Below are 13,465 nucleotides of genomic sequence, written 5' to 3'. Positions count from 1 at the left end.
CCTAGTCCCCAGCGCTGCCCTTAGCTGGGAAGTTCACTGTGTCCGCCATCTTTACCAGAATGGCCGCCAAAGCGGGTAAGACAGCAGGTGTGCACTGCGCTGCACTTGCAACGTCACGCCCCCGTTGGGGAGCCTGGTCCCTCATTGGCCCACAGAGAGAGTGACAGGGCACTGGCGTGGACTGAGCAGCCACGTGGCTCCAGGCCTGGCCACCTCATTCACTTCGCCGCAGCCCTCCAAGGTCTGCACTGTCTCACGTCACACACCCAGGGCGCACGGGTTTGTCTGGGACCGCATCCGGGCCCTCTGCCTCCAAGCAGAGTGCTTTCTGGTGCCCTAATTTCTCATCCACACGTTGGGTAATTCATGAATCAGGGGTGTTGGGTCAAAGCAGCAGAAGTTCCAGAGGAAACAGGAAGTAGAGGAAGAAGACATCCTCATCGCCTCCTCCCGCCACGTCCCTGCCAGGGCAGTGCGTGGAGGCCCTGCGCTCCCCGTTACCCAGGCGTTTTAACCTCCGTTCCAAATTTTCGTTAATCCACTTAGGCACTGGTCTGCACCTAAGACTTTTTTTTTTTTTGCAGGTAAAATTCACATAACATAAAACGACCCATTTTAAAGCGAACGGTGCAGTGGTATTTGGTATATTCACAATGCTGCGTAACCCCCACTCTGTATGACGGGCCCCCAAACATTTTCATCCCGACGTGAAACCCTGTGCCTCGTGAGCAGTTCCCCGTCCCGCCCCGCGGCCCCGGCAGCCAGCAGTGTGCTGTCTCCGTGGATTTGCCGATTATGAATATCTCATGTGTTGGCTTTTTTCACTTGGCGCCACGTTTTGAGATTCACCCACGCCGCAGTGTGTCAGTGCCGTCTTCCTCTATGGCCGACTAACGTTCCACAGCTTGTTAATCCACTCATCTGCTGATGGACCTTAGGGTCGTTAACACCTTTCGGCTGTCGTCCCCAACGCTGCTGTGAACGTCAGTGTTCAGGATTTGTTTGCGTCCCTGTTTTCAGCTCTTTTGGGAACGTTACCTGGACGCAGACCGGCCGGCTGCGCAGAAACTCTGCGTTTAAGCTTCCGTGGGGCCGCCAGGCTGTCACGGCGGCTGCAGCACACGGCTGTCCACCCGCGGCAGATGGGGATTCCAGCTACTCCACGGCTTTGCACTCGAGACCAAAAGCTGAATTAACCGCCCGCAGGATGAGGAAGTGGCCCGTCAGGGCATTTTCCTCTTTCACAGGCTGAACTTTTACTTTCAACACACAGCCTACACATGAAAAGTACCTCACAGGGAGGAGACTGTGTGATGCAAGCAGAAATTCCACCGGCCTCGGATGTCCCTGTGTGTCACGTCTCACCACACTCTGAGCTTTGGCTTCACATCACCTCAGCCGTCGCCCAGGGAACAGGCTCAAGGGGCAGAAGATGACAGACTGTGAGTTCGGGTACATTCACACGCTGGCTCAGGACTATCTGAAGCACGTCCTGCAGATGCCGCAGCCTGGGTCTGGGCCAAGCAGAGCTTCCAGGGTGTTACAAGATGTGGCTTTCTCAGTCCAGAAGGAAGTGGAGAGGAATCTGAAACCGTGCTTGGACAATTTTGATGTTGTGTCCGTAGATACCGCCAGAAGAATATTCGATCAGGTGATGGAAAAGGAGTTTGAGGATGGCGTCATCAACTGGGGAAGGATTGTGACCATATTCGCGTTCGAAGGCATTCTCATCAAGAAACTTCTTGAAGAGCGAATCGGCCCAGATGTGGATCCTTACAAGGAGATTTCTTACTTCGTTGCTGAGTTCATAGCGAAAAACACAGGAGAGTGGATAAGACAAAACGGAGGCTGGGTATGTATGTGTGATGAAAGTAGTCTTCATTGTTCTTTACCTTGAAATAGGAATTGACAGTTCCCTTGCCAGTTAAAAAAGTGTGTACATACACACCCGTAGGGACTATATTTTCAAACACCTCTCATTTTCAGAATCCATTTTCAGAATCAACAGTGCAGAGCCTAGCCTAGAACGTAACGTTTGCTGGGGTCGTCATGACAACATAGACTTAGTGCCAGAAAAGTTGGTATTAGACACTGTTATATTTAGGTTATTTATTATGTTGCAAAAGGCAGGTGTAAATTTTTGCAAGTTCGGTGCTTACAAATTGATTTTTTTTTTTCCAGTTTCCTAATATAACAAATTCTGGCTGTTAAAGCTTGTTGATAAAAAATAAGGTACCGCAGCGCCACCGGAAAGGAACTTTATTCAAGAATTTCCAAATAAAAATTCACGTTATTATTAATGCCTCAAAAAGTCAGGATCACGTATGGGGCCTATCTGAGAACTCCTGTTGATAAGGGGCCTTTCACAGCAGATAACATGCTTTATATCCCAACACAGTGAATATTTAGCTTTTTTAAAGCCTTGTGTCCCCATGGATCCTCTCCCCAACCCCCAGTCCTGGCTGGCCCTTCCTTCTCCCCAGAGGTAACCAGTTATCAATTATTTTACATGTAAAACATGGCTATTGACTACAGCCATAGAAAATACACATAGTACTGCCTTGTAAAATTTTTTCCCATGTATAAATAGTACATGGTACTTAACTCTGCATTTTTTTCAACCAAGGGTATTTAAAAATAGTACTTTTTAAAGAGTGCTGCATACGTGCTGTTGTGTGCAAATGCTGTTGAATGTCTGGCCCTTTTTGTCCGATGGATATTTAGGTTATTTCCAGAGTTTACTCTCACGAACGCTTCGTTGGCTGTCTTTGTTCTTGTCTTCCCGGGACACGTTGTTTTTCTAAGGTGGATACCGGGAGGTGGAATTACTGGCATGGTGCACGTGTATTTTTTAGTTTGTTTGACCCTTGGCCTCCAAAGCTGTTCTACCAAGTAGCGCACCCATCACAGCTCGCCAGGGTGTAAGGACGGTTCCTTGTCCCCGGCTGACACTACCTTGTGGCAATCTTACCATTTCCCCATTCTGTTGATTAAAAAACATGTCTCATTTATCTAGGTGTTTAATTCTTGTTTCCTTGATTACTAGTGAGGTTGAGAATCTTTTTATATTGAACATCTTTTTGCCTTGATCACTTAGTATTGATCAATGGTTTATTGATCATTGGCAGTTCTAAGGGAATTGCCTATTTATATCCTTTGCCCATTTTCCTATTATTTTGTCTTCTTACTGATTTGTAGGAATTCTTTGAATATTCTAGATAGAAATGATTTTTAAACAGGTAGCAGATGTATTCTAATTTACTACCCGTCTTTTAGAACTGTAGACGTCTTCAGTCTTTGTAAAAGTTTTAAAACTTGACGTACTCACATTTCTTATTCTTTTGCATTTTGTTTGAGGCTCGCCTGCGTAATGATGGGGCTCTTTGCAGTCACTCCCCCTGCTCAGTCACCTTTTGTTCCTGGAACTCTTTTTCTAAGCTGGACTGGCTTGGGGTGAGGTGAAGTGTGTGAGGTATTAAGTCATGTTTCCTGCTGCTGACTGTGGGCAGGGGTCTTGAAGGGCCCGTGGGAAGCTCAGCTGTGCTATGTAGCTTTCAGGCGAAGGCAGACATTCCCTAGCACAGAGGCCCACGCATGAGCCTGGAAAGAAATGCTCATTGGCAAGGGCTCTCTGTTCTGGACCCCTCCCAATGCCGAGTAAAGTACTTGGGACACAGCGACGGCGACATTACTTAAAAATTTAACTTCTTAACAGTAACTGGTGTGAGCTCCTGGAACTCACCATCAGCAGAGGTGTGGAATTGTCTCTGAGAATTTCTAGAAGCATCCTCGTCTTTCAGGGAGGCACAGGGCTCAGTGTGAGTGTGGCAGGGGATCCTGCCTTGGGAAGAAATGTGTGCACATGCACACTCAGCCTTCACGGAGTCCTTAGGTAGGTCTCGAGCTCTCAACTTTTACACCTGAGTAACTTAGGTGTGAGGCGGGATGGAAACACTCTAAAATGTCATTTCAAAAGAACCTCAATATTCCTTTCTTAGCGCAATTGAGTCCTTGAGTCAGGACACACTGGTCAGGCACACTGGTGCCTTCTCTCATGGCACTGTTGACAGATCTGCTCAAATGAATGGACTTACTCTCGAATGATTCATTTCGGGGGAAAGGGCACAGTCACATGCCTGTGCTGCTAGAGTCAGGTAGCCCACAGGAAGACGGGGACAGTAGAGAGGCATTTTGCAACTTATCAAGACAGCAGCACTAACTTCTCTTTCTACTCTCCTGAAAATACTTTAAAAACACATGACGGATCACAAAGCACATGCTCCTTCGCCCTGTGAATCCCATATTTGCTTGTCATGGACTCCAGCTACAATTGGAGAATGCCCTTTATTTAATTAAATTGTAAATTGTAGATTTAATTTACAATTGTAAATTTAATTAAATAAAGGGACCAGCGAAGGATTCAATCAGTTACTGTTACATATAAAGCACCTAGAACGGTGTGTGCAAATAAATACTCAATACTCATTATCAGTCATAGTAGTGTTGCCTGACATTCCCGATTACATTTAATCGCCATAAATTATATGGTCAACTACAGTTAGATGTTAGTCACCATCTAGAACGGATGCCCTCGAGGCAAAAACCGCTCTCAACAGTGGGATTCATGATTTCCTAATTCATTCTTTCACATTTTATCAGCATGCTTAACTTTCCCCCCTCCCTTTCCAATCCTTCCTTCCTTCTTTTGTTTTCTGTTTCTCGTCTCTCTTTTTATTCCTCTTCCACTTTCTCATTATTGCCTCCGGTTGACCCCTGCATGAATCTGAAGTGCTGAGGACGGCTGGGTGCTCACAAGGTCTGAGGGGGGTGGGGGGAGTGAGATTCTCCAGCTGCCTCAGCATTCACGAGTGAGGATGGCTCCCAGGAACCATTAGCCTGCCCCTGAGGTGAGGGTCATCTCGCCCCAGGTGGCTGTCCCGCTGCTTTGCCCTGTGTCGGTGCCCGCGCTCGTGGAGAGGGAGGGACACTCACCCTGAGCTCCACCCAGGAGTCAGGTCCGCTCCCTGCACCTGGTGCTGGGCGTCGGGCATGTTGCATAGAACATGCCCCACACGTTCCCATTGATGGGCCAGGTGAACTGAGACTGGAACTGAAGCGATATGTATAATGACACTAGTACGTACCTTAGAAGGGAAGTTAAAAGACTAAAGACCATTTCTGTAAGAGTGCTTCGTAAACTGTCAAATACAATAAAACTATGACGTTTATCTGGGAAATTCCAAGAGGTTTAAATATATAATTCTTAAAGGCACTCTAATACTAAAATAAAGCCACTTTGAGAGTGGGGACGTGCAGTCAGAGTTGGTGCCCTCTGAGCAACCAGCACGTGACAGCCTGAGTCATGAGGACTATGATCATCTTACTCTAAATAATGGTCTGGTCCATTTGAGGCCAATAAAAGGACAAAAGACATGTAGGTAATGGACCTAAGTGTTCAGTTAGGGAAAGACATTTCGGAAAGATGTTAAATCTAGCAGTGAAGTGACACAATCTAACATATCCTTATAGATCCTCTGATTACATAGATTTGGGGTCCAAATTCTTCTTCCATTTCTTTTGAGTTTTCACATGAGATTTTAAAAGTCGTCTAATGGAACATCAGGAGCTATGTCACTCGGGTGTCCCCATGGGTACTTCAGGAAAGCTTCCTACCTGCCAGTTCTGTGACCCTGGGCATTGTCCCCAGCTCGACTCCCTTCAGTTCATCAGTGGACCATGCGACCTTCGTCCTCGCCCTGCTGTGGTCCATACTCCACATAGCAGCCAGAGTGAGATTTCACAGCTTGCATTAGACCACGTCCTAGCCTAATGAAGACCCTCCCACACCCTCTCCATCCTGCGAACTCTGCACAAAGGCAGAGTCCTGACCACTGCGCACAAAGCCTCATGTGACCTGGTCCCTGAGCACCTCTCTGGTGGCATTTTCCGTGAGCTCCTCTCATCCAGCCTCTGAGTGAGCTAAGCACACTCTCCCCTTGGGGCCTTTGCACTTGCTGTTGCCTCTGTCTGGACTCTCCTCCCCGCAGGAGTCTGCATGGCTCCCTTCTCCCGTCCCCTCAGGTCTCTGGTCCAAAGCACCCTCCCGTTTTAGTACCTGCACTGCCACCCTCCCCGCCCACCCACTCCCCGGGCCCTGCTCTAATCCTGGTGACTGTCTGCATGGCCGGACACCACATTCCATATTTACGTGCTCTTATGTTTGTTGTCTGCCCCTGTGATGGACAGTTAGGCTGTGATGGTAGGAGTGCTGTGTGTTTAGTTCACCGGTGTCTCCAGGTGTGTACTCTGTGCTCAGTCACCGAGTAAATGAATGAGTAAATGAATGCATGATCGCTAGAGGAGTGGGAACAAGCTGTGGTGTTTCCCCACAGCTTAAAAAATACCCCAAGGGTCTTATTTTCTTTGCATTATGATACAGGATGTTATTTTATGCTTTAGGCTTCCTTGAAACCAAAGTAGCTGAATTTAATAAACTATTTCCAGAAACAACCAGATCTGGGCATCCTTGTATACTACTACACTACTGACAGCATATCGAATCCTCTTTTGTATATTTATTTTTAAATAATGGTTTTAAGATACAAAAGCATCGTTAGAAAATCTTTTGGAAAGAGGAAAAATCACTCCCGCCACCCTAAAAAGCTGCATGCAGACATTATATGCAGCTACAGTTAAGGTATATACAAGTGTCTTCATGTCACATCGTGTTAGATATTTTCAGCATCTCACATGTCCCATGATAACACTTCTAATGTCTGCAGCATATTCCACCAGTGTTAAGTGTCAGAATTTACTTAACCAATTCCCAATTGTATAAGTGTACATAGTCACAACATAAGTATGGGTACAATTACACTACTTATACATAAGTATACATAAGTCACAGCAATTTTACCAGCACTGAGTGGTGCCACTCAAATTAATTTTGAGGGTTTAATAGACTCAAAATAACTAGGTCAGTTTAATAGGTCTAAAAAACAATAAGGTTATATAAAAATGTGAATTTATTTAACAGCTAGTAATATTGAATTTTTCCCCATATACTTGTTAATGATTTATATTTCTCTTTTTAATAGCCTTTCCCTTTTTAACTATTAAGGCCTTGATTTTTCTTGTATATTTGAGTGAACTCTTTCATGGTAAATGTAAATATTTTCCCAGTCTGTTCTTTTCATTTTTTATAGTTTTTTTTTTTTAATGGATATTCATATAGCTGAATTTCTCTTTTTCCTTTGTTTACTCTTTAGTAGTTGAATGTACGTAAGATGCCATGTTAGCTGCTCAGTCATAGCAGATGGTGATCACCGACATGATAATAGACATTCCTGTTGGCTGCCCCATCAATACGGGAGTTTGTCACAGTTCTGGGGAGGGTGCACAGAGCTGATGTGTGCACGGAGCGTGCATCTGGGCAGGAGGCAAGGTGAAGACTGAGAGGAGCACGTGTTGGGACACGACTCTGCACTCAGCAGTCAGAAGCTGGCTTTCCTGGGCAGCCTTGCAAATGGCAAATCCCCCCAACTAGTGTTGATCTGCCCCAAAAGCGATTCCAAGATACCACAGAGCTTTCAAGTGTCTTCAGACTGCAAGGACATGCTTGGTTTAGTTTTAGTCACACGAGGCCATGTACTACGTGAAGGCATCTATAACCCCAGAATCTAGAGCTGGCTAGAGGCAGAGCAAATGTTTACTGATGGACATTTCAAAAAATTATTTTAGCAATTATCTAATCCTTTTGGTGGTGATTTGGAAATCTATGGAGTAAAAAGAACAGTGTTTGGATCCCAGACAGGTCTAGGCACTAAGAAGTGGGGTTACCTTAGGTAACTTTTTTCTGGCCTCGGTTCTTGTTCGTAAAAATAAAAGAGGGCATTAGGCTGGAGGTACTTTACACTGAGGATGCTAGGTCATACATTAATTAAATAGTCCCCACCCCCATACTCTTTTTTAAAAACAATGTCTGATCAAAAAGAAAATGAACTGCAATAGAAACAAACAACCACCTTTTCATAGCTTGGAGGCACGGGCTTAATCTGGCGTTATTATGAGTTCCGATGACTCAGCACGTTAGTTTTACAAACGTGCATATTTCAATGCCAGACAGCTGAAAGAGGTGAACAAATGAGACACTGTCCTCGAGCTCTGCTATCCAAGAGGGCAGCCACTAGTCCCTGTGACTGCTGAGCCGTTGAAATGTGGCTAGTGTGTACTAGAATAGGCTGTAAGTACGAAGTACACATCAGACTAAAGATTTGATACCAAAAATGTCAAGTATCTCATAAATTTCATAGCGATTATATGTTGAAATCATCTTGTTTTAGACAAATAGAGTTTGAAATTTATTTTGCCTATTTCTTTTCCTTTAAAAATGTGGCCTCTAAAACATTAACATGACATGTGACTTGCACTGTATTTCTGTTGCACGGTGCTGCTCGAGAGTGGCCTGGACTCAGAGACAGAACAATGAAGACGATGAACAGAATAAAATTAGTGAAATTGCAGAGGGGATTAAACCTCTGCATTATTTAAATGGCAGTTTCTTTGCTTTTTAATTGCAGCAGATTTACTCTCCGCTTATTTTTAAAGTGTTAAATTTATTCTCATAGGAAAATGGCTTTGTAAAGAAGTTTGAACCCAGATCTGGCTGGCGGACTTTTCTGGAAGTTACAGGAAAAATCTGTGAAATGTTTTCTCTCCTGAAGCAATACTATTGACCGAAAAGGACACTCTGTATTGTGAAACCTACCTAATTTTCTGGACTCTTACAAGAGGTATTGCCAACATGTACTTCTACTTCTCAACAACTTTGATGATGCAACCTGATGTTCCAGTTACGGAAATTTTATTCCCATTTTAATGAATAAATCATATGTAATTGTCTCTGTGTAATCTGTTTCTTGCCTGGAAGTGCAGGTGAGGGATAAGCTTGATACAGGGGACAGGTATCGAATTAACGGGATGAAGACCTGGAGGGTGGTCTCTTTTCTGCCCCGTGGCAGATTTTCTTAAGGGCGTGCCTATTACCCAAGCCATCTTGTGTGTCACTGGTCTAGATTGCACAGTGTCTGCTTCCCACTTCCCTCTTGGCCCCGTCCTTCCTGTCGGCCTCAGAACCCTGGATGCTTAGTTTTCCCTTGGTGCCCTCCCTCACCCACTCTTTGCTCCCTGGCCTGCCATTTGGACGTGATGGATATGGCAGGCAGGATTCAGTGGGATAATTTGAACAGAGACAATTCGGAGGATGATTGAATGCTGAGCCATTGTCAAACTTTCCATTTAAAATATTTCACAAGTTAGAAAATTGTGTCTTTTGTTGGACCCCATGTTCCAATTTTGAGGTCAGCAAATGACTGTAACATGGAAGCACAGTGCCTGTTCTTCTTATCCCCTCACAACCATCTCTGCCCCTTGGGGTTTGCATGACCTTTCCTAGAAAGTTGCAGGTATTATCCCCATTTCACTCTTGAGGACACAGGCTTAGAAGCAGGAAGAAGCTTGTCCAAGGTCATGAGTTGGGTGGGTGGGTCACATGGACCCAAAGTGCACGCCAGCCCCCTCTGCCCTAGCCCCCTCTCACTGCAGAACTTCCCGCTGGTCGCGGGGTGCCACCCAGCCCTCTACTTCCTTCCCGTCCCTTTCACAAGCCGAAACTGTGTCAAGGTCAGCTGGGTGAAAAGCTGGTTTCCCCACAGATGTGTCTTCAGCAGCCAGGTGAGTATCTTCGTCCTCCCCCTTTATTAGACATGTCAGACGACTTCCCGCCGACGGCTGAGGAGAGCTACTGGTGCTCCCTATCTTCAGTAGCACTCGGGCTTGTAGAATCGCCCCGTAGACTCACCCTACTTAAAACTGATTGTCACTGTGTAGATCTGGAAACTTAGCTGAGAGGGAAGCCTGCTGACAGGGAAAGGCTGATTTGTATAATCACAGAAAACATGAAAATAAAACAGACCCTTCATAACCGGTAGCTCGTGTGGCTATATCTGCTGGAAGATGCTATTAGGTGCACAACATGAGGATGGCTGATGGCTAGGTCATTTTTCCACAGCGTGACAGGTTTCTCTGATTCATTTGCCTTAGGACCAAAGGATTTTCAAGATGGATGACTGAGCCTATGGCTGGGATTTATTGCTTTAACAGTAAATCTCACATGAGAACCAAACCCATGATCAATGTTCTCCAAAACTGTTCTGAAAGTTGAAGGTTGATGACTATGCTGTTTGAGCAACAGAATATACATACAGGAAGAGTTTATTATAGACACTTGCAACACAATTTATTTAGGCAATTTAATTCCCACTGACCTTGCTTCCTATTTCACTGAGAACTTCCACATATCCTCCCCACCATGTTTACTTACCTACACTGTGTCTGTACCTGGTATATTTTCCTTCCCTCCTACTACAGTGGATCAGCTGTTCTAAGGCTAAGCCCTACACTTGTGTATTAAACCCGTCCCTCTGCAGGAACATCTCTTCGCTCTTCTGCATCAGTTTCCCCTTCTACTGGATCAGTCTCATTAGCACGCAGTTGTCATTTCTCCTAAGGAGGTGAGGTTTGACTAGGTTGCAGCCTTTAATGCCTGGGAGACCACTTAGGAGCCTGCTGTGATAGATGGTAAGTAAGTAGTTGTTCACTTACACTTGGGTCAACTAAAATTTCTGTATCCATTTGTATATGTATTTAAAACCGTGAGTTCACACTGACGCTTAATTCCAACCCAACACCACAGGGTTTAGTCCAACCTTCCCTCTTACTGTTTTTCCAACAAGTAGAAATCTGACTCGTTATCCACAACGTATTTACTTATTTGTTCGGTTCTAGAAAGCAGATAAAGGAGTTGCGCTATTGCCAATTTATAATCCTATGAAAAATCAGTGTACTAACTAGAGTGCAATATCTGTATGAAGTTATTTTTGTCTTTAGCCATACGGGATACAGTCAAAATACTGTTTCCTAGTTATTTAAACTCTTTCCTTCTGAACCCACTTGTGGTTATGTTAACCATTTACAATATAGTTCAGTCTGTTTGTCCCTGCTTGTTTATCTGTTTTGGTTCCCCTCCACACCCTGGTTCTATGTATATATGTAAAACATTACCATGGGTCTCTTAGAGCCAGAGATATACAAAAAAGTACCATCAGAGAAAAGTCAACTTGTCCTCGTCACTGCTACTCTGTTCCCACGTTCCCATTTCTTCCCTTTTCTTACCCATTCCTTTAGTTTCTGGTTTATGCTTACTGTATTTTTTTCTCAGAAATGAGCAGAAACATGTGTTTCTTTTATTCCCTTCTTGTATTTTATGGAGATATAATTTGCATTGAATTCATCTTTTGAAAGTGTACAATTCAAGTGGTTTTTAGTATATTCACAGTGCTGTGCAGCCATCACCTCAATCTAATTTTAGGACATTTTCATCATCCCCAAAAGAAATCCTATATTCTATTCCTCTTTGACCCCAGCCCCACACAACCACCAATCTACTTTCTGTCTTTGGATTTACCTATTCTTGACAGTCCATATGAATGGGATCACACAACATGCGGCCTTGTGTGCTGACTTCTCTTACTTAACGTACAATTTTCAAGGTCCATCCATGTTGTAGCATGGGTATGAGTGTTTCAATTTTTCCACATCATCACCAACATCTCTATTTTTTATTTTATTTTATTATAGTCACACTAGTGGGTGTGAAGTGGTGTATCTGTGGTTTGGGTTTGCATTTCCCTAGTGACTGATAAGGTTGAAATCTTCATGTGCTTATTGGTCATCTGTATATTTTATGTGGAGAATGTCTATTCCAGCCCTCTATCCATTTTAAATGTGGACTATCTGGTGACTTACTGGTAAGTTGCAAGAGTTTTTTATATATTGTGGCTACAAGCCCCTTACTAAATACATGTTTTGCAAATATACAATTTCCTCCCATTCTATAGATTATCTTTTCATTTTCTTGATAGTGTACGTTTTTAATTTTGATGAATTTTCCTTTGTTGCTTGTGTTTTCAGTATTACAACTAAGAATCTATACTGCCCAATCCACGGGGATGACAATGTATGCGTTTTCTTCCAATAGTTTTGTTTTAGCTCTTGTATTTAGGCCTTTGATGCATTTTGAGTTAAACTGATTTATTAAAAAGCTCATGCTTGTCCTAGTGATTTGAGATGCCACCTTTACCATATACAAAATTTCCACGTGGCCTTGGGTGCATTTCTGTGCTTCCTCTTGTTCTACTGCTCCATTTGTGTATTCAAGCAGCGGAGCCACACTGTTTTGATTATAGTCTTTACAGTGCGTTTTAATGCCTGGAAGGGCTAGTTCCCCCTGTGGTCTTTAGGTTTCAGTGTTTCCCCAGCTATTTTTTAATGTTTTTTCGTTTCCACGCCAACTCGACTAAAGTTGATTAACGTAAAGCTTACTCAATTTTAGCGTTCCTCTTACCCGTTGAACCCTGCCCCAGCAACGTGAGGGCTCATCGGCCCCATAGGGGCCTGTCCGCGCACAGAGGCAGTCTCCGTAGGTGCCCTGCAAGAGAGGAGAACCCAGTGTTCGTTGTTTGGGAAGGTGCAGCGCTTTCGCGGGGGCAGTGACCCAGCTACTTAAAACACCTGCAACCGGGTCGGACGCCGAAGGCCCTGGTGGGGGCGGGGCGGGGCCAGGAACGGGGGCGGGGCGCCCCGATCCGGAAGCCGCCCCGTCCTCCCCGCCCTCTCGGGCTGCGGGCCAGCGCCGACGGGGCCTGAAGGCGGCTCGCACCTGACATGGCGGCGGCGGCCGTGCACAGCGCCAAGCGCAGCCTGCGGGCCGAGATGAAGCAGCGGCTGCGGACCGTAAGCGCCGAGGAGCGGCTGCGCCAGTCCCGCCTCCTGACCCAGAAGGTGCGCGGCCACTGGGACGCGGGCCAAGGCGAACAGAGCCCAGGCGATCACGATCGCGCGGTATAGGCTTGCGGGTCTGCGCAGGCGCAGACCCCCGGCGCGCGCACGTCCCCCTCAGCGCACGCACGTCCCCACGGCGCGCGCACGTCCTTTGCCTCCGCGTGTCAGGACGCTCGGGTGCTCGGGTGCTCGACGGCGGCAGGGGAACGGCGCTGGGAGAAGGACAGGGCTAGTCTGAGGGCAGCGGAGTGACGCCTTCCTTCCTTCCGGGGAGGGCAGTGTGGTGGGGGGTGGCGTCCGTGTTGGCGAGAGCTCCTCAGCGGGGCCACTGAGGCGCTCAGGTAAGGGCAGGTGTGGGCAGGCACACCGGGTGGGGGCGGCGGGGGCCCAGCTGAAGCAGCTTAGGCCCTGCCCTCCTGTCTTGACACGAGGTGGGAAACAGGCAATTGTGTCACACAGGGACCGTTCAGGGGCGAAGGCAGGACAGAGGACTGTTGTGACGTGTTCAGATTTAAGACCGATGGAGCCAATTGAGATTAATTATGAGCCTTTATTAGCCAGCGGG

The 13,465-nt window shown here is 45.9% G+C and overlaps 2 protein-coding genes across 10 annotated transcripts in view; both read left to right on the top strand.

Moving 5' to 3' along the window:
• The window catches only part of BCL2A1 (BCL2 related protein A1), a 41,918-nt gene extending 33,017 nt beyond the window's left edge, over positions 1 to 8,901 (top strand). For 5 of the 7 annotated variants that reach the window (XM_036231846.1, XM_036231845.1, XM_016125523.2 and 2 more), the window contains 2 exons: positions 585 to 1,852; positions 8,628 to 8,901. In XM_036231846.1, the coding sequence (XP_036087739.1) occupies positions 1,433 to 1,852; positions 8,628 to 8,735 (528 nt within the window). In that variant the 5' untranslated portion in view covers positions 585 to 1,432 and the 3' untranslated portion in view covers positions 8,736 to 8,901. Of the gene's footprint in view, positions 1 to 584; positions 1,853 to 8,627 lie in introns of those variants that run through there. The other 2 variants (XM_036231847.1, XM_036231848.1) reach the window with 1 other exon arrangement.
• Positions 8,902 to 12,744: 3,843 nt separating this feature from the next.
• LOC107500386 (5-formyltetrahydrofolate cyclo-ligase) overlaps positions 12,745 to 13,465 on the top strand; it is a 52,692-nt gene continuing 51,971 nt past the window's right edge. For all 3 annotated transcript variants that reach the window (XR_001594514.2, XM_036231842.1, XM_016125521.2), the window contains exon 1: positions 12,745 to 12,900. Coding sequence is in view for 2 of the 3 variants with exons in the window: in XM_036231842.1 (XP_036087735.1) it covers positions 12,784 to 12,900 (117 nt within the window). In the remaining variant the exon portion in view is untranslated. The remainder of the gene's footprint in view (positions 12,901 to 13,465) is intronic.

Source organism: Rousettus aegyptiacus, unplaced genomic scaffold, assembly GCF_014176215.1.
Source record: "Rousettus aegyptiacus isolate mRouAeg1 unplaced genomic scaffold, mRouAeg1.p scaffold_m13_p_14, whole genome shotgun sequence".
Taxonomy (NCBI): domain Eukaryota; kingdom Metazoa; phylum Chordata; class Mammalia; order Chiroptera; family Pteropodidae; genus Rousettus; species Rousettus aegyptiacus.
This window is presented reverse-complemented; position numbering and strand designations above follow the sequence as displayed.